Genomic DNA, 21,741 nt, shown 5'->3' with positions numbered 1-21,741 from the left:
GGGGAAAAATTTTTATCTTATTCGAAACAACTTTTTGAAGTCGAAACTTTATTTTTTCAAAAAATACCTTCTATGGAAATCAGTCAAAATGTTTTCGCGGACGACACACATGTTTTTCCTGGTTCAAATATTGTCGATTTTTTTTCGTTTGAAAAACTGATCAGTTAACTCAGTGAAAATGTTTTTCCTCAGTCGAACTTAGTCGAAACGGTTTCCTCGGTCGAATATGCTCAAAAAATACACGACTTAGATCGAGACGGTCATAACATGCTCAATTTTTTGGTCAAAACTTGAATTGCAAATTCTGGTTACGGTTAAATTTCTTTCGGTCGAATCGGTTGCTGTTATATTGTGTTCAGTTGCGGCGCTCACGTTTAAAATTATTTCGGTCGCGCCCGTAGCTGACACATTGCTTCGTTTCTGCAAATCTGGAAATACCAAATATCGGTTGCAGTGGTCTGAAACTACCCAATTGTGGTCTGGCAGTCTAAAAAAACATTGAAATTCGTCCGACTATCATTTAAGTGTATCTGAAAGATCCAAATTGAAACTTTTTTCTTCCACATGCATTGAGATAAACTTCCACATGCATTATTACTTAATCATAAAGTGATATGTAGTACAAAATTTGACTAATTTGTTACAACTAATTTGTTTCAAAGCCCCATTTTTTTTTAAAAAAAAATGCCGCAGATGATTAAGAAAATTTTGATAAAAACATAAGAAAGTGATCTAATTTTGAATCCGCGAAGCTAATGTTTATGGTGAGTTACAACCAATGATTAAGTTCATTCAAGTGCTAGCAGTTCCGGTTTTTCGGTTTGCTTGGAATGATGGCAATGAATGATGGAATTCAGTACATGCAAACGTAAAACAAAAATGGGACGTACTTCACTCTCAGTACTTCACGTTTCTTTTTTCAAATGTTTTCTACCTAATATTTTACACACGAAGTCCTGTATAGACTGTGGGGTCAAAAGTGTGAGGGAAAAATTATGTGCCACAAAATTTATGAGGAGCAAATTGTGTCTTAACAGTGAAACAAGATCGCTGATTTTTACGCGCTGTTTTTCATGATTGCTGATTGTCGATGAAAATTTATTTTTTCTTAGAAATTTTGAGTTTTTTTTTCATTTTTTTTAACGTATCGCCTCAGATTTTAAATAAAACACTATAAAGTGAAAAATAATGAGCCTGGTAACGCACGAATAAAAGCAATCGACTTGCCTCCATTCAATTTGGAGCGATATAGCACGCCGCTTACGTTTTATTAGACTAAAATGTTGCGTTCATTATCTCAAGTTGGCCGAACTTGCGATTTTTAAACCCACCCATCTTTACAAAAAGTTGTCAGCAGAGGTTTTTGTTCCCACTACTGCAAAGAAAGTAACGGAATATTTGTGCTCGGGTTGGGTTTTTTCCTTCAGAAAAACTTCGGCTATTTAACTAGCCATTTTTGACAAAATTTTTTAGATCAATCAAAAAGTACTATTTCCTGAGCTTAAATTTCAAATGATTATGTTTTTACCTGTGATCAATTTTTGTAAGGTTATGAGGGTTTAAAGTTTGAAATTTTGGCTAATTTGGGACAATTAAGGCGCGATATATTTCGAGCTATTAACGCGTAAGCGGAGATTTAATCCGTCTTAGAAATCGTTTCAAATTGGTTGAAGCAGGCTATTTGCCAAATTGATTTGTTATTGGGGCCGAAATCTATCACCCTGTACTTTATTCATATGGCGTGTGGGGAGGAGATGTTTTTCACAAAAATCTCATTTAAAAATTTTATTTTTTATTTTGTTACATTTAATTTGTTTCATGTTATTACTGCTCAATAGAACTTAAAATGCAGTCGGAACTTTCAGTTCTTTGCCCTGACACGAGCAGTCTTGTTTTAGTTTGAGCTCGGGGCATCAGTACTTTTCAGTTGATGCAAAACAACCTTTTCGAACACGGCTGTTTCCAAAGTCGAAATTTGTCTGGAGAAAAAACACCCCGAGCTCATGAATTACGTCATTTTCTTGAAAAACCGAAAAAAATAAGCTAAAAATTGAGCTAGGGTTTAAAAATTGCAGTTGCAATGATTGATAGAAAACATTCGTTGATATTGGTTCTGTCTGTCATAATGACAATAGCTATCAAATTTTTAGCTCTTCAGTCATTAAAATGGCATACCTGTCTCTATTGTTTAAAGTTTTTAAATCAGTTTTTACAAAAACATAAAATAATTGTTTAGAAATTCCTAAATTCCTGAGAACTGACTTAAAACGTTCTATATTTCAAAAAGAACGCATCGCCCCATACCTGTTGTTCCGACTTTCGTAACGATAGTAACGGAATATTTATGCTCGGGTGGATTTTTTTCTTCAGACAAATTTCGACTTTTTAACTAGCTATTTTTGACGGATTTTTAAAAAATCATTCAAAAGGTATTGTTGCTTAAACTTGAAAGGATATTTTACCTGTGACCATTTTTCGAAAAGTTATGGGAGTCTTAAGATTGCAATTTTGGCTAATTTGAGACAATTAATGCGCGATATATTTCGCGCTAATAACGCGTCAGCGGAGATTTAATCCATCTTAGAAATAGTTCCAAATTGGTTAAAAACAGCTTATTTGCCATAACTGATTTGCTACAAGGAGCAAAATTCATCCCTTTGTACTTTATATGGCGTGTGGGGGGATGAGTTTCACAAAAATGTTGTGTGGGGTGGGGAGGATTTTATATGGCTTGTGGGGGGATGATTTTCACAAAAAATCTCAAATTTTGGAGAAAAAAAGTTCTTTTTATTTTATTAAAATTAATTTATCTTTGTCATTACTGCTCCAAAAACCTTAAAGGCAGTCGGAACATTCCGGGCTTTGCCTTGATACGAGAAGTCTTCTATAACTTTATGGTAGAATTGGAAGATTTCAATATCATATCAGTATCTCCATCTTTCGCATAGCATTTCAAGTTGGCCTCATCGAAGCCTCTAAACTTAATTTATAGGCTGAAGGCCGTTCTTTTAGCAAAAACGGAGTCTTTTAGCAGAATATATGTGTAATACTGCTGATGCATTATTGATTGACAGTCTCTACTGTTTTCAGAAACAGAATAAAAAATTCACGGCAAATAATGATTTCACACAAAAAAACACTCGTGCCGAATTTAAGCACAGCATTCTGATTTGTTAGTTGTTTGGAGTCTGCTAAAAGACCGATCTGCTGAAATAACAATCTGCTTAAAGACCTAATATCAAATAGACTCAATTATGTCTTTTCAGTTTCAGGAGAGGTTAGAAAATAAGTCTTGAGCCTCAAGCAGGTCTTTATAGCCTTTCAAAGGATAACCGGTCAATCAATTAACCATTTAATCCTAACTAGAGCAACCGACCGCTAATATTTCATACATGCGCTATTTGATTGTTAGCTGCCACTTAATGGCCGATCATTAGGCAAGCGCAGTATCGAACGAAATTAACACTAAGTGCTGTAACAATTTGTGACTCAATATTCGGCGAATAATTTTCTTCTAATTTGATGCCTTTCTCCTGCTTTGTTTGCTGTCGCTTATGATTTCTTATTGAGTTCATTGTCTGGACCGGAGTCCGGTCTGTATTAAGACAACCGCGTATTCATACTCGTCAGTAAGCAGACAAATATCATATTAACCAATCAGAATCGAGATGAGAAAGCAAATTTACGAAATAAATAATCATTAATTAATCATTTCTTCCTTGTTTTGATTCTGATTGGTTAATGCAGTGTTTGTCTAATTACTGACGAGTCTGAATACGCGGTTGTCTAAATACTGCTACGTAACCGTCTGGACCAGACCCATCTCCTTGTCATTCACCGGTGCGTTTAATAAATTAGTGATTTAAAAATCACTTAGTTGAATTGCTGCGTGTCCTAACAAAAATTTTAAGACTGCGGACTCAAAAACCATTTTTTAAGCCCGATAAATGAACCAACATACATCTTAGTACTTTTTAAACTATAATTTTGCAGTCATTGTCCATAAATTTTTGTAATTTTTATTGTAAGGTTTATCTATGTGAATTCAATTTTCAAATTGTTTTATCTGAATTTGATAAAAATTGAATGGCTACTAAAATTGAGCTTTCATTTTAAGTGCTCTTGAAGATTCATAAGCAAAAAAAAACAAAAGTCTCAAAAACGTATTGCTAAGTTAACTCAAAAGAATTTTATTTATAGAAAACCGGGTTGTAGTAAAATTCAAATTTTTAAAAAAATCTTGAAAGAATTTTTATGCATGAATGAACGATCTTGTAAAACATTAGTAGAAATTAAGGAAAAAGAATACTTGAAGTAGGATATGTGAGAGAAATCGAACTCTGGCGTAAATTTTTGATGATGAAAAGCATTTACGCAACTTTTTACTCTTTTTGATTTTTATTCTTATTGTTTTTGAATGATTTTTAGTTTTTCCTAGTCTCTGACAAGTACTGAGCAAAATTTTTTGTCGGAAGCTGCTAAAAAATAGGATGTGTGTTTCTTTGATAACCAGATACTCACTCGGAAACGGCTGATTTAGTTGTTGTCTTGAACATTTAAAGAAATTGACTGACTAATTAATCTTCAGGTGGTTTTATTATGATGCAGGTCAATTTCAAATTTTTATTTCGCAATATCTGATAGATCTTTATAGTAATTACAAGATTTCAATGCTCTGATCTCAAACTAAGAAAGATGTTCTCTTTTTGATATATTTGTGAGGGTCTGCATATTGCTAATTTGTGGTAGTCCAAGAAAATGCATACAAAGTTGAGACACACACTCCAAATAATATAACAGTAAATGTGAAATATATCACTTAGCAGGCGCGGATCTAAGATTTTCTCGAGGGGGGGGGGGATTTTCAAAAAAAAATTGAAAAAATTTAGTCGACCTTTTTTTTAAGGTCGACCAAATTGATTTTCTGAGCTCTCCCAAATCACTATAAAGACCCCATTTCGACCAAATTTTCTGCACCGCAGGCAAATTTTTAAAAAACAGGCCAAGAAAGGTGTTCTTAGGCACTTTTTGGAAGATATTGACCAAAAAAATTGCGTTTTTTCAACGTGCGCCCCCCCCCCCCCTCAAAATTAGTATATATTGGCGCCAAAGGCGCCTTTAAAAAAAATTTAGGGTCTGTCGGCAAAAATGGATATCTCAAAATAGTACAAAGGGGGGACCCTTTGGGTCGGTAGGGGGTCGAATCCCTGAAGAAGAGAAGCGTCCGCCACCCCCCCCCCTCCCACCACTAAATCCGCTATGTTGATTGTTTGGGAATTTTTACAGAATGCGTTCAAGAGTGCGGAAGTACAAGAGTACCGAAAACAAAAAAGCAATGTTTCTGACCGCAGAAAAAGAACACTTTAGCACTTTAACATTTTTAAAAAGAAACTTTAGCTTTTTTCAATATTTTAATGGAATCGAATTCCTGTTTGCTTGAAATTAAGAACAAAACTGTAAGACAGCTCAAATAAGTTCTGTAGCAATTGCTGCTCTCAGATAAAAGTTCGGGGCACCAATCTAGGGGAGAAATTTGTTCGTGTGGATCGATAATAGTAATTATAGAAGTTTTCTCATTTTCTTCGAATTTGAAATGTGCACAGGATGACCAAAAGTCGCTATCTTAGATTAATTTTTATACAACTTACAACTTTTCACAAAACTAGCTCTAGCAATGTTACAAGTTAGGGACTTTTTCTCTAAAAAACAACGCTTATGAGAAAATTTTAGGTCGGGGATTTTTTTGTAGGATGGTCGACCCGGGTGCCAATTTGGCATAATTCACGCGCAATTTACTCCGTGCTCTTTAAGTGTAAGCGGCAATTACGTTCTAATTGAATTGAGGCAAGCAATTTGCTCTTTTTATTGTTTAGCCAGATTCAAATTGTGCACTTTTATAACGTGGGAGGGATATCAAAATTACGAAAAAAAAAGAAAAAATCAAAACTTATTTTTTTATCAGTTTTTGTCAGAAAAAAAACTTTTTTATTGACTTCAAAAGACAGTTTGAACGGTCAAGCTTTGCGTTGATACTATTATTTTTTTGATTGTTTGATAGTGTTGTTAACTAACCGTGAGATAAACGTTTTGATTAGGGAAAAGTAAGCCTTTTTTTCACGTCTCTCAGCCAAATAAGCTTCAGTTGTTTTATTGGTCTGCTAAAGTACTCAGTTTTCGATTGTTCTGCTAAAAACGTGTTGTGAATTAGAGCTTAAAATTTCTAAATTGAAAAAGTTTTTGACTCTAATTTAGGGAGTATTGTCTTTTACTCGACTAAGCGTCTCAATTTTTCAATTTTTTGGTTTAGAAAACTGGTCTGGTATAAAATGAATCCTCAATACTGCATGACTATGTAAAAATTATAAACGATTGAGCCTCGAAAAGTTGGATGATTCTTGGATGATTCGATTTTACAAGTTCGGCATCGTCAAATTTTTTCCAGTTCAAAACCATAGATAATAATTGACTAAATTAGCTAAACTAATCCCTATGGACGAACGTTTCAAAAACTTCAAGTACTTATAAAATTTTTCTGAATTTGACTAAAGACAGGCTTGGCAATTTGATTTGCAGTATCAGGGGAGAAATTTCAAAGTAGACATTTCATGTATCATTTTTAAGCGTAAATGAGGTTCTTCTGCACATAATGGGACACTTTTTCAGCGAAATTTTTCATTAGCTGAGTGAAAAAAAATTGTATCAAAAGTGCTGATATTCAATTTCAATAAAGAAATTTGAACAAAGGTTTCAAGATTAGCGAGTTTGTTGAGTACTTCTGCTCTCAATTTTTTTTTAAAATAATTTTTACAGATGGCAGAAGGAGCCCAGCTTGATGGTCTTTAAAAAGGAGAGTTGAGAGCTAAATTAAGTCCATCAGTTGAAAGAGAAAAAAATAGATCATGTTCTCAGTAGGCTAGTATGTTTCGGTCAGTCAAAATTTTGCAATTTGCAAGGAATAGTTAGATATGCCCAATTTCCTATTTCCTAGTGATTTTAATTATGAAATAGGAAGAACACTGCCTGTTGCATGAGCTCGGTTGGGCTACACTCAAAGGCTTTTTGCAGTATTTGGTTAAATACTTGAGAAGTTGAGGAAAATTGGACACAGAACCAACAAATTAAATTCAAGCAGGACTACACTATCAAGGAACAAAGCAACAATACAATCTAAAAACGGATCAAATATGTTACCATCAATCCCAGAAAAAAAGACCACCGCCTTTCCTCTGACTGCTGCAAAAAACAACAAGTATAACATTTCCAACAGATAACCAAGCTCACTGTTTTGTAATAATTCCAAATTTTTGTAAAGTTTCCGCAGATCAATGATCAAACTTGCTTAGACAATATGAAATAGCATCAAAAGCAGCATCAAAAGACAGTTGCAATTTATGCCAGTAATTTTTTCAAAAATGAAATCAAACTGGGCTGCTACGCCATACTCGACAACTGGAGCGCGCTGTACACTAAACTGTAGTTGTTGATTGGGTTTGCACTGGAAGTTTCAAGTTGTTTTGCTGAGGATGTATAAGCAAACCAAGTCAACAATTACAGTTTAGCGTAGGACGCGCTCGCAGTAAAGACCTACAACAATTGTACAATCAGTCGACTCGGTCAAAATTCTGAGTTTTGACACAATCCACGTATGCAACCTCAAATGAACCTGTCTACTCCACAACCACCTTCAACGTGTCAACTTTCTTGCTTTTGGCCTCTTTACAGTTGAAATTCTGCTAAATGTAGATGAAATTTTGCATGCACTCCATAATTTGTCAAAACTCTACTAGGTTTAACAGCCACTGCACCAACCAAGCAAAAATCTAATGAAATTGAGTCAAACTGAAAATTGATGATTTTCACAACTGAATAAAAATACACTACTCTCATTGAAATAGCGAAAAAAACACTGGATTATGGAAATATCAGTCATACACAAAAACAGCAAAACTACTAAATTCTCTGAAAAGAACGTAAAACCATTATATTTTATGGAACAAAACAGTGAGCAAAACTACGATGGCTTCAAATCATATCTAGTGCGCAAAAACAATTTAAAAATGCCGTACAACCATTCAATAGCGAAAATTCAAATGCAAGAACTATATGGTTGCCTAAAAAACAGAAATCAAGCAACTATATGAGAAATCCTCAACTACTGACCTGCAAAATAATTAAGTAATGTCTGTTAGTTTTCATTCATTCGCTCAGCCTGAAAACATTTGGAACCTCTTATATCACCCGGTAGAAAAATCAAGGAAGCCCGGGAAGACTCGTAGAGTGGCCCACGCTGCCTTGACATACAAATGTGTCTAATTCCTTTCTAGCCTTAAAAGTGAACCAGAACCACCAAAAAAAAAAAATTGAGTCTTCTACTACGGTTCCAAAAAAAATGTGTTGCCTTATTGGCTGCTTTTGAAATCTTGTTTATCCAAATAGGTGCTTAAGAAAAAAACCAAACTGTGCTTCGCCGCTTCATTTGGCCATTGAAAAAAGTATGAAGCAAAACTGAAACACTCGGCTTACCTTTGGCAAAATTTGTTTTTTGTCGGCATTCTTTATATTCATCAAATCGCTGGCAATTACTGCGATTAACCAAGCCCAAATTTGCTCACCTATTGCATGAAATCTGCTATATGGACAATTTTGTTAATTCAGTTGGCGCACGAAATGAAGACAGAAGCTCTGCTACAAAAAAAATTTTCCATTTGGACGGGGTATTTGTAGGCTCTTCCACAAAATAAAACTTTTGACCGTAAAACCAATCTAACTAAGTTCTTATCTGTTGCTCATAATGTCTTCTGTTTTTGATGAACGTAAAACTCTACTGACGCCGCAGCGAATCAGGTCTCAGGCGCCAAGTCTCAGCCGCCAATAAGAAAGGGTATTAGGGCCACCAATGACAAAGACATATTTTATCACAACTTCCACGCACCAAAAATTCCTCTTTATAGTAGTATGGGTTTTTGACAGTCTAATCAGTCTAGCGCCGATTGCAAAACAAAAGGTTAAAGTACATCTTCGAAATGATAATCATGTTTTTCCTGCGACGAGCCCATGCCACGAGACGTCGTAAGTAGCTGAAAAGGGCCGAGCAAGGTAGGCAAGGCTCATCTTACTTGGGTCACATCTTTCATCTGATCACAGTTTTATGTTGTAATATGAGACGCATCGCCCCATTGCATGCGCGATAGTTACGGGTCTCTTTTTCGGTATTGCGGGTAAATCTGGCATACACGCTATTTCTGATTTGCAGAACAAAGGTAACTCCACAGAACCAAGAAAATTTTTGCAAAACTGTAACCCCTAATGATCGCCTCATAATGATCGCACGACTGTGCAAGTTCGCTATTGATGATTTAAAAATTCAGCTCACTCAATATTGGACAAATGGCACAATAATTTTACCCTGGTGTGTTTTGCCCATAAAATAGAAAACTTACTGCGCCCACAGAGTCGCCGAGATACTTAATGTTTTCAAAGTCCACACAAATTAAATTTAATTCAGCAGACAGCGCTAAACGGGAAATCGAACTCAAAAACGTAATCACGCTCTGGTTAATTACATCACAACTTCTACTCAAAATGGGGCTACTTGGGGATCAACGAGTGAGCGAAATAAAATAACGCTACAGCAGTTAGCCCCCCCCCCCCACCGGACTACACACGAATCCATGGCTCCTGGTTTAAGGACTCACTTTGATTAGTTTGGATAAAATAAGTTTGATTAGAACAGCTCGCGCTCTAGTTTCTATCGTTATCCTAAACGGAAATGTTCAGCTACCATGGAAGACCTGGAAAGAGCCAAGCTTCTCCTTTTTCATTACATCCGTTGTACACACCATGGCACTGAGCACCTGCTCAATTAAGTTCAAAAATTTTTTTTCATCATAGAAAAAAGTCTTCATTGGGCTACAAAAAACACAAAAGACATCATAGCTTTCTCTGCAGGAGGTTTCAAGGCAGAAATTTTCAATCACTCATGGCTGATTTACCGTCTAATCGTTTCGACGATTAAACCGGTGATTGATTTCCGTTTAAAAGCACAGGTAATGGCTACATAAACAAATCGTAATTTCTATGAAACCACAAAAAAAAGTCTATAGTTGGCTCTTCACATGCCTCGCTATTTTTGCGGTGCACCAGGTGTTCACAAATAGGAATACTAGAAACAACTGCATTACGGCAATTCGACGCTTCAATGCTAGAAGAGGCATGCCCAAACTACTACTCTCTGACAGCTCTACATACTCTGTCGGCGTCTTTAAGCAATTACGCTCAGAACCAATCAACTTCAACAAAACCACGATAACTGAAACGATACAAATCCGCATTGTGGATGGCGCCTTACTCCTCCGTCTTCTCTTCACTTTGATAAAAAGTATCGTTCCTACAAATCTTGGTTCTGGTTGACAATCGAAAAAACAAACTGCTTCTATTGAAGCCGAGATTGAGGCATTTGATAAGATATTGTCCGCCGATGCATATCAGCAGTGATATTGACCACGACATTCTAACGACACGCTTTTTTTGTATGGGTCGTCCTTTTTTCTACGCTCTAGTACTAGTCTTCTACGATGCATCTACAGGTAAAATTTTCCAACAGGTCCAGGAAGCGGACAAAACATAAACTGGAGAACTTCGGGAGGCGTCTACTTAAAAAGAGTACGCCTCAACTCTCATCAGAGTAGGCCCTCAGTCAATCACAAAAGATGCCCTCGAATACTTGAGGACTTTAAATCACGATGCAACTGGCCACTAGGGTGAGAGCTAGAAATTTTTACCTACTCTGATGGCATCGCGGTTTTTTATCTAGACCAGCAATGAAAAATAAATTTTGATGTCAGACTAAACACATCAAACGCACGACAAAGATTGGTTTCGTCATCTTCCTTCGGCATAAAGTTTTAAGGGTACCCTGAGGATGTTGATTTAGCGTCAAGTCCTCTCGCCATATCTAATATGCTTTTAACTTAAAAGCGGTAATTTTTTTTGTCTCAAAAAATTGTTATGCGTCAAATAATTCTGATTTTTATTCCATTATATCATGTTGACTAATTGTCAATTTTGATACAAGGAGACATATACATCAATAATTGTAAGTTTGTCTGTTTGTGCAATATTATGGAATATTTAACAATGGTTGCGTAATGTTTCTTAGGTGAGTTTTTTCTCTGTTGCGTAATAGTGGTCATGCATCTGGTCAAGCTCGTCACTTCACTTCCTTTTAACTGATATTCGATTGTTTTTTTGGTAGAAAAAATGATGAGCTATGGATTTTGAACAACCAATATCGCACATCAATTGATAAGCTTCGAGTCGGTATAGGGAACTAATATGACCAATTTTCTTCACTCAAATCTACTTGGAATAGTTTTGAGTGTTACGTAAATTGCCACGCAAAAATTATTAGCATTAAGCTCACAGAATCATATATAAAATCATTAAAGAGCGCATAATTTTGTCTAAAACATAGCCAAATTAGCTTTTGTTAAAAATCTAGAACTCGACAAGTTCCAGATGTTTAAAGAACTCGCATTTGCATTTGAACTCTTAGGATCAAGCTTTTCATTGTAACATTAAGAAATTTTGTGAAAAATTCTTTTTTTTCGATCTGAAATAACCCTGAGAAACAAAATTAGATGTGAAATAAACCATGCTTAAAGCATCCACGTGTTATTTGAAATTTCATAAGCCACTTTTCAGATCTGAAAAATATACATCAAAACACGTTATTTCAGATTAAACTCAGTACGGAGATAAAATTTAATCAGTATTCGTTTTTTTATACCAATAGTTGAGACAATTATTGATGGTTGCGTAACTATATAGGTGACTTTGGGGTCGAATGATGAATTGCAGCTGCCGGATGTAGTGGGCATGACGAGGAAGATGGTGGCCAATCAGGGCAGGAGGTTCTCGGTCTCTGTCGAGAGAGTGGACCCCAGTACTCTGGACACCAGTGCGGCCGTAGTGCCTAAAACATCGGAACAACAGAAAAGACTGGACCAAGCCATCGCAAAGGTAATGAAAGCATAGTTCTAGCAACCATTTATGGCAGCATTTTAGTGCAAAAAATACTTCAGCAACCATTTTTTTAAAGCAATTAGCAACCAATTTATGACCAAAAGTGGTTTCAAAACTTGATTTCAAATGATACAATTTTATTTAGCTTCCATCCAGAAGGGTCATTATTCCATTCGGCTCCAGTTCATATCAGTCATTTTTTCTGCTCCCTTCTATAAGTTTATTTGAGTTCTCTTCCGTAAGGTTCATAAAATTTTTGTCTAGTGGTCTGCATGATATAGGTGGAGTCTCGTCTGTTCCTCTACTCCCGTCTCTCCCCCACTCAGAAGGGGGATGTGAAGGCGGCCATGTTTGAGCAGAGGGTGCCTCGCAACACTGACATCATCACACAGGGATCTCAGGGGGACTACTTCTACGTCATCGAGTCAGGTCAGAAAACAGATTTCTTTCACCATCCCAACAAATAAGTCGGTACTTTTTGAAACTCTTTTTCGCACTTTACTGTGCCCTCTTCTCCCTACTATTATATCTAGCAAACATAATCCCACTTAAGCCAAGTTACAAAAAGTACATTAAGCCAAATGAGTTATGACCGATGTGGTTAACTCATAGAGTAATTTCGGATAGGGTACACCGTCTGCTCGTCACGCTATCTTATTTTCGGCCGGATAGATTCGTGCAACTTCTTAGTCTAATACCGATCCTAATCTTACTCTTATACTATCTAGTCTCAGGGTGTTTAACTAGTCTCTGCTAGGCTCAATAGATCTAGAGTATACTGGCTTATTGCGGCAGCTGAAGTTCTCTTGGAGAGGCATCTAATTTCTAAGTTAAATTCAAATTTCTCTGGTGCTGAAATTACAAGTAATTTCAGCACTTAAAAATAAGTGGTGTTAGTTGGATGGATTATAATTGGTCAATATTAAATACTTTACAGTGGTAAAATATATAATTTATCGAATAATAAAATGTAGTTTAGATCAGGTTCCACCCATCCGGGTTTTACTGAGTTTTTTAGAATTATCTTTCTGCAATTTGAAGGATGGGTGATGAACGTTGGTATTTGGTGAACATCATTTTCTTGTCCGGTTCCTCTTGGATAAGGAAGTTCCAGGACGCTGGAATTATGGACAGGAAATTGTTATGTCGTCATTCAACAACGACTGTGATCCCCAATGAAATCAATCCGATTTCAAGATGTATTGCTATGACGGGTTTTTCTGTATTATGTAGAGAACTTGTTTTGAGTGCAACCTCGTCTGGGAATGGCGTGAAGATCGTGCGTGGAAGGGATGCCTTGTAACTCGGATCTGTACGTATACTTGAACATCGAGGTGGTCATTGGTCTAGTTCAATGAAGTCCTTTTCTGCGAAGTCAAGTCGTACTCTAAATCCTTTGAGTTGTGATTGTGGACGGCATGTCGGTTGTGCTTAGCCATTCTTTTATTCGAGTGTGATGGGATCATCTAGTCTTTGGATGTTCGTCTTTAGTGTTGTGTATTGATCTATATACTGCAAAGTATGATTTACATTTTATAAATTTATGTTAATTCAGTTTTTTAATCATGATTTTAGTTAGTCGTTTTCACAAAAGCGTTTTGTTTTAGTTTGGTTATTTTGAAGAGTTACTCACCCTTGAGTACCTCTTACTAAAAAGAGGAGTGTGGTCACAAAGCGTGGATGTAGCGCGGTGGGTTAGGGCGGCTATAGAGCATGCTCAGGTGGTCCTCTCTGGTGGGTTAGGCCAGGAGTGGGAGTATGATTTCATGCTGTTTCTTTGAGAAGTCCTGTTATGTGATAACGTTTTATGTTGGGTTTATGTTGGTCTTTCTTATGTTACTTTGGTTGTGTCCTTTTTTCAAAAATCAAATTGTTTTTGGTATGGGTTTGTCCTCCGACTTTTTTGTGTTTTATGATTATTTTCTAGACTTTATAATAGTCTTCAAAAGAATAAATTATCCAGTTTTAAACTGGGTTAATCCGGTTTGGGTACCGTTGGTTTTCTTTTCTTAGTCATGCTGTTATTTTATAATTTGTGGTATTTAGTAAGCTGCGTTGGTTAGTTTGGTTTAGTATATAATTCCTTTCCAACCGGGTTAAAGGAAAATTTGAAACTTGTTATCGTTTGTTAGAGTTGTTGAGTGTGAAAACTTGAAACTTAAAATCATTATTTAAACAATTCCTCGTGGGCGAGCTGTGCGAGTTTGGATAGAATTCTTGTGCGAGTGAATGAAAATATTTGGAAAGGTTAGTACTGCTTTCTCATTTTATCAATTTATTGCATAGAATTTGAATTTTACTGCTTTTGGGGGAAATTTAAAATTATAAATTTTCATCGTAATTAAGTTACTGCTTCATGGAGAAATAATTTATAGATAAAATTACTACATTTAGTATGACTTTTATTACATTATTTAGTGCAAGAAATTAACGATTTTTAAGAGAATTTAACAAGTTTGTTTTTTTATTTTTCTTTTCTGTTTTGTAGGTGATCGTGGTGTGAAGACTAGAAATATAAATGAAACATTAATAAAAAATGGTTAGTACTAATTTAATTTTATTAGTGAAGAGTATTTTAAATTATACTTACCTGCTAATCTTCTGGGAGAAAGCCGTGGGGGAAGATGTCGTGTATCTTATCTGATGTTGTTAGTAATTTGGCTAGTATGCGTATGATGTTCTTAGTTTGTAGCAGTGGCCAAAGCAATTGAAGTGCTTTAATGGTTTTTAGTTCTTCAGTGCCTACTGCAAACTCGTAAGGTGTGTTTTGAATGAGGTTATACATTTTATGATTGTATTTAGTATTGTGAATGAATTCTAATATTGGTATTTCAATAGGCTGTATAAATTCATGCGGGATAAGGAAGGGTCTGGATTCTTCGACATTAAAGGTCTTCATGATGGGACAAAAGATATACATTTGGGTAACTGGGTCATAGTTGCGGAGGATGCCGTGGAGGTTAGTATCTTTGATGCAATATGTAAAATTAAGGAAAAATGGTGACGTGTTCTTTGAGTTAAGAAACTGAAAACGATGGTGCGGTTGTCTTGATGGGGTATGCAAATCAAAATGATTTTGTATAAAACGATAGTATGTATATGTGTGGGTTTGTTTAGTGCGTAACATAATATTGTGGGAAAAGTGCAAATCGCGTTCATGTGGTGAAAGAAAGTGAAAGGTTAGTGAAAATAACTGAAAATTGTCGTGGAAACTTGCGTAAGCTTGAATATCAGCTAGTGATTCTGAAATGATGTGATCATACTTACTATCAAAAATATTAAGTGTGAATACGTATGATGTTTTGATGAAAAAATTTTCTGTTAGTTGCGGGTTAGCGAAGCGGTCTTTATCTAAAAATTGGTCTTGATTAGGTCGGATGATATTATGGTCATAATATTCTATTGTAAATTCGTTAGCTCGGGGTGCAGTGAATGTTTTTAGTAACTTTTTATATCCTACGTAAGTAAATTGTCGAGGTGTTAGTGTTGTGGTGAGTCTATATAACATGTCTTTGTTCTTTTCTATGTTGTCATGAGTATTAGTTAGTGGTAGGCAAAGGGGGTTAGTAAAATGATAATAAGCTGTCCAATGAAGTGTTGGCATTAAAACATGTTCATCTACAAAACTACGTGTGTCATTAGTATCATTAGGTGTGTTTAATGTATATTGTGGAAATGAGGGTAAGGTGATTGCAAGAAAATTTTTTGTGTTAGTGTGTAGCGGGCGATTAATATTTTCGCAGGCTGTTCCGGGTTTGGTCGGGAATGGGTGATTTGGGAATTTTCGTTTAAAAGTGCGATAAGCTCGGTGAGTGCTACTAGGTGTTTCGGTGGATCTGAAAAATTGTGTGAATGATGCAGTGTAAGCTGAGGAGGGTGTAGGAGTAGGTGGGTTTGATGATTCTATTGTGGATGATAGTGGATGTATTGTGAGGGTGTTAGGGTGTATTAACTGTTGTTGTAGGGTAATAAAATTATCGAGTTCCTGGGAAATTTGGGGGGTATCTGGGGAATTATTATATGACCTGTCGGAATGAAGTGGAGAATAGGTTGGGGTTACTTGCGAAGCATAAGAAGGAGTGGAAACGGATGGGAGTGAATGATTTGATGGAATTGGTTGAAAAGGGGGTTTTGAAAAAACTGCGGAGTGGGTCTGAGTATAATTTGATGGAGATGGTTCGGAGTCTGCAAATTCGTCAGGGGTTTCTACATTAGGGTTATTAAATTGTGAGATAGAGTATAAAACTGAAATATCTGAATTAGTATCAGAATTCGTGCTTGATGATATTTTAATAATCGGAAAATCGGGTGGTGGGAAAGCAAAAAATGGGATTATTGGGATTTGAGTTTCGAGGTTGGCTGGGTGGGAATTTAAGCGATGCAGGGATCCAAGTTGTCGGCTCATTGTGGGCTAAAAAAGTGATTATTTTGAGACTGAAAAATGGTGTTGTGGGGTTGTCTATAATTTGTTCGTATGTATTATCAATTTGTGGATGATGTGTCATTATATATTGGATGGAGCTTTGTGTTATATTTGGTCTAGAATTTGGATTATTTGTGATTGCTAGGTTTCGGAAATTACGGGGAACTAATGATAATGAATGGTTTTGTGGTAGGGGTGGCAACTGTAGTGCAGTAGGTGTTATCTCTATATTATTGTGTTCTTCGTCGTAAGTGTTTTGTCTTGTGGATATTTTCGTGTTATATTCTTTTATTTGTGCATCTAGAAGTATTTTGTTTATTGATGATGAGAAAATTCCAAAAAACCCTGCAAACAGTATGCGTGCTACACTTGCTTGTCTGTTTACTTGTGTGTGTGTATAGCGCATGTGTTATAGATTCCTTTTAAGAGTGAGAAAAGAAATCCTATAAAGTTAAACATTGCGTATAAGATAGTTAATTTTTCTAAGATGTAATAGGGCCATCCTAGAAAAGCTAGAATTTCGTTTTCTAGGGTGACAAAACTGAAAATATTTATAGGTGAAATATCCTGTGGTCTGTATTTTTCACCGTTTAAATATATGTAGTCTTTAATGTCTTTAAAATATCCGCTATAATCTTGTGTATAAATATCTGCAAATCCTGCGGTTTCGGCAAGTTTTCTTAAATTCTGGTCAATTGACTGTTTTTGTATAGTGTCCATTTATGTTAATAATTCTTGAAATTGTTGTGTTCTATTGTGATGTTGGATATCTGATTTAGAATATATTCCAATTGATTGTAAATCAATATTTGGGTTACGAGCAATAGCTCTGATGCTTTCGTTTGAAAATTTTTTGAGTGATTGCATTAACGTAGGATGTGGTGTAAGGAGAGAGTATTTATCTTCATCAGGATTCAATTGTACTACATTGTGGCTACTTTCTGATTCACATGGGACTGCGGTATCCCAAAAATATGTTCGTCTTGAAAGTGTGTCGACAAAATGTACTTTATTTTTATAGAATATAGGGATAATTTTATAACAACGTTTATCTTCAAAAACATATAGTGGTGATACTTTTTTGGTAGAAGTATAAAACCATAAAATATTTCTTTCGTAGTCTAGAAAATTTGATCTATTTCCTGACAATAAGTATCCTGCGTAGGGTATTTTTAGTACTGCTAGTGCGAGTGATTGTAGGATTTGTGTCCTTTCCAATTCGCATAATTGGTGAAGTGTTTCTAATTCGGAGAGTGGCATTCTTAAAAAATTCGACTAATTGTGAAGTCTAACTTCATATCTAAGTGAATATCGTAATGAATATTACCGAAATAGGTGTTATTCATTAGTGATAGTTCTTGTAAACGTGTACTTCTACTGTCATGTGGCTTTGGTTTTCCACCAGGTTGACCTGTGCGTTTTTGAAAATCATCTGGTATGTATGATGTTCCTTCATTTAGAGGGTGGCCTGTGGCATAAGGGTCAAATTTTATTTTTCCAGTGATAATGTCGAAACCTTTTTCGTATTCGACAAGTATTTCAGAATATTGTGTTTTATATAGTGGATTTCTGTATTTGCATGCAATTTCTGTTTCTTGATATATTTGGAAACGTGTCAATTTATTTTCTTTATCATGAATATTTCTAAAATCATTACTTTGTTTTCGGGATGGATTTACTTGTTCGTATGGAATTGATTCTATAATATATTTTTTCACGAAATTTTATCATTCGAGCGTGTATTTTTGCTACTTGAATTGTTGTGCATGTATCTTCGGGAAACCAAACAATTGTTGCTTGTGTCCGTGTTGTAGGGTCACAATAACCTTGATCATTTTTGCAAGGTAATCTAATTCCTTGATAGATCATTGTGTTATCTGATAAATCTCGTGTGAGTTGTACTTTTTCGAGTTGTACTTTCCAATCGAAAAACATTATTTTTTGATGTCCTTTATTTTTTGTGTCTGCTTTGCAGTTTGAGGGGTCATTTATTCCAATGTGTGGTATCCAGTGCTTATCGTGTATGTCATAAGTTAATCTTCCGTGTGCGCCGTTGTATGGGTATTTTTCGTCTAGTTTTATATGTCCTTGATATCGTTCAAGCTGTGCTTGGTGTACAGAATCGGCAAAGACTTGGAAATTTACTATTTTCCTGTTTGTGTTTCTGTTTCTTGTGATGTTTAGTCTGAGTATTGTGTTTTTAAAATCATCGGGATTTAGATGTAAAAGTCGTTCTATATTACTTTGATAGAATGATTCGTGATCAAATCGGTTCTTATTTCCATTGAAAACTTGTGAACAGTGTACTTTCTTTTCGGAAAATGTTGCTGTAAGTTTATATCCTGTGACTGTTGTCGCTCTGGCTTTTGAATACAGTGTTGCTATTACATTTTTAGTTTCAATAGCTTGTGGTTCTGTTTCGCGTTGTGATACTTGATTTATTGCATATTTGTGTAGTGTTTTTTGTTCGTTTTCTTCACAATCGTAGTATGTTACTAATAAATCCTGGGGTCCTGTGCAAGGAGAAGGATTTGTGTTCTGTTCGGAAAATATTAGATAAAAGATGTGTTGAATGTTAATATTTTTAGAATATACATGTGTATGATAATCCTGAGTATGGGTTATAAAATGTGATGTAACCAATTGTGTTTTTGGTATATCTATCGTATTTATATATTACTTCAATTGTTATAAATGGTGGTGGTAGCGATTGAGCTGTTGTATTTGGTGGATTTAATGGGTAGGGATGTTGAACAATATTATTAAGTTTGATCGTGACTTTGAATTTTAATTGGAGACTATTTTGTTGAAGTATTTGAATATTGTGGTCACGAATATCTTCGTGGATATCTTGTCTATATTGTAGTCTATTGAGTGCCCAACTGTGGAGTCGTTTACTTTCTTGATGTTGTCCAAATAATGGTGGGGGTACTACGAATGTGTTCAAATCTAATCGTAAAGGGATATTTGTTGATGATTGTTCGCGATATCTAGCGTCGAGGTTATTTGGAAAATTTAAAGGGAAAAGATTCGGTGAAATTTGACTTAATGATGGTGTTGATGGTAGTGATAATGTTTCTGGTAGTGATGATAGTGTTGTATCCGTAGAAATATCTATTGGGTCGTTTACTAAGTTTGGTTCACCTTGTGTATATGAGTGTGTTGTCCAAAATGGTAGTCGTGTTGTGGGATTGGGGGGGGGGGGGGGGTTAAAGGGATTTTCACGTATTTGTTCAGATGTTGGCGTTGAACCTAAGTAATCTGAGGGTATACTTGAGGTGCTACGTTGTGAAAGGAGTGGGGGAGTTTCTGGTAATGAACTATTTGGATTTTCTGAAGTAGTTGGTGTTGGTGATTGGGGTATACCAAAATGAACTCTAGGGGTTTGAAAACTTCTGTTTCGTCGTGGATGTATAATTTGTCTATTTATTTCGACTGTATTTTGGTTTTGACTAATGTTTCTTATTCTGCTTAATTTTTGTGGTAATGTGGGGTATAAATTATATGTTGGTTCACTTAGAGGTGCCTGTCGCTGAACTGGTTCTAATGGTTCGGATAAGCGAGCGTGTCGTCCTTCGAAAGTGTATGGATCATCTTGAAAAGAAATTCGTGTGGATGTTTGGGGGTTTTGGGTAGTTGTGGGTATTTCTGGATTTTCTTGGGATGATGTCGGTGAAGACTGATTTTGTGATTGTTGGTTAGCAATTTTTGAAAATGTTCGATTGATTTTTTCTAGTGGGAAGGTTTATGTTTATTGTAGTATTCTTCAATGAAAAGAATTAAAAGGATTGTTTCTAAGGCGAATGTGATTATTGCCTTTTTTACACATTTGCACATTGTCAATATTAGGGATGATAAAAATATGATGAAAATTACAAATAGTAAAAAAATATCTGTTCTACTAAAAATTGTTCGTATCATTTAAATAGACTTTGGATTATCGTACCTGTGAATATGATCAATGATTTGGGAAAGTTGGAGATATACTTCAAATAGGGAGTAGAAAATTACAAAATGTTGCAAAAAATTTTTAAAATGATTATAAAAGCTTCAAAAGTATGAAATAGAAATATGAACAAAAGTTTGAATAGTATGAAAAAGTTTATTAAAAGATTTAAAATTGTATTTTTAAAGATATTGACTGATCGAGAGAAGAGCATTTAAGAAATGATTTCTTTGTTGAATATTTTTTGTTGTTTGAGGCGAGATTCAAGTGTGGTCGAGTTATATATTGATTTTTTGACGAGTGGGTTGAGTTTTGTGAAAAGTTGTTAGGGGCTAATTTTATGGTGTTCGGGAGGTCTTCTTTGCTTTGTTTTTATTTGTCGGGTGATCTGGGGTATTTTGAGATATTTGTACTTTAGGCCAAATGAATATGGTCCTTTTTTACTTTAGGCTAATTTATCATTTTTGGTTGGAGGGTTTTTGAGGTCTGAGTTGGGAAAATATTGTTGATCTTTGCGTTATTAGATACGCGAGGGTTGTAATATTATGGTGGTATTTTTTTTAGTTGTCAAGTTTTAGCGAATTGCTTATTTTTGACCTGGAGGTTTTAAAGTTATAGTTATAGATATGCCTGGAGTTTAATATCTTTCGGCTAATAGGTTGGTATTAGAGATATTGAAAGTGACGGATTTAAGTGAATCCTATTGGCTGAATTTGAACTAAAATTGTTGCGTGTTTGTCAGCATGTTCTTTTGAAAACTGAAAATTCAAAAAAATCCAGAGGTGCAAAGTATATTAATTTTAAAATTAAAGTTGTTTTTGAAATTCAACTTTCTTTAATATTTTAGATTGTGGGATGAATGTTTTGTAGTTTTTACGTGGTTGATTTCTAAGTCGTGATAATTCTCAATGTTCTGATTTTTTTACTTGTTCTTGTGGTAGAATTTTTTCTATCATTTACCTTTTGTTTCTTTCTTTTTGGGGTATTTTTGGGTCTGGCGTTTTTGTATTGTTTTGAGTTGTGGTTTGTTTTCGATTTTGTTTTTCATGATGAATGTTGTGTTGTTCATCTATTTCTTTTTCTGTATGTGAATGATTTTGAATAACTTTTAGACCTGTGAAAAAATATAATTGAGTTAATTCGCGTAGCGCGTATTCTTTTGGGTAGTAGGGCAAGAGATTGTTACGATGTTGAACAATTTCTTTTTTATTTGAATCTGTGAGTTTATAAGTTACGTCAGTGGGTTTGGCAATTATTTGGAATGGTCCTTTTCGAAGGGGTTGTAATTTTTTAGAGATTCCTTTTTGTGTATTAAAGTTAGGTATTAAAACAAATTTTCCAATTTTTA

The 21,741-nt window shown here is 35.2% G+C and overlaps 2 protein-coding genes across 3 annotated transcripts in view; one reads left to right on the top strand and one right to left on the bottom strand.

Moving 5' to 3' along the window:
* Nucleotides 1-21,741, bottom strand: part of LOC134854559 (zinc finger protein 749-like) — a 354,798-nt gene that overhangs the window by 227,605 nt on the left and 105,452 nt on the right. The gene's annotated exons all lie outside the window — the stretch shown is intronic.
* LOC134854388 (cAMP-dependent protein kinase type II regulatory subunit-like) overlaps nucleotides 11,802-21,741 on the top strand; it is a 37,432-nt gene continuing 27,492 nt past the window's right edge. For both annotated transcript variants that reach the window (XM_063870616.1, XM_063870615.1), the window contains exons 1-2: nucleotides 11,802-12,021; nucleotides 12,306-12,453. In XM_063870616.1, the coding sequence (XP_063726686.1) occupies nucleotides 11,878-12,021; nucleotides 12,306-12,453 (292 nt within the window). In that variant the 5' untranslated portion in view covers nucleotides 11,802-11,877. The remainder of the gene's footprint in view (nucleotides 12,022-12,305; nucleotides 12,454-21,741) is intronic.

This window comes from Symsagittifera roscoffensis, chromosome 9 (genome assembly GCF_963678635.1).
Source record: "Symsagittifera roscoffensis chromosome 9, txSymRosc1.1, whole genome shotgun sequence".
Taxonomy (NCBI): domain Eukaryota; kingdom Metazoa; phylum Xenacoelomorpha; order Acoela; family Convolutidae; genus Symsagittifera; species Symsagittifera roscoffensis.
Note: the sequence above shows the minus strand (reverse complement) of the source record. Positions and strands in the feature narration are given on the sequence as shown.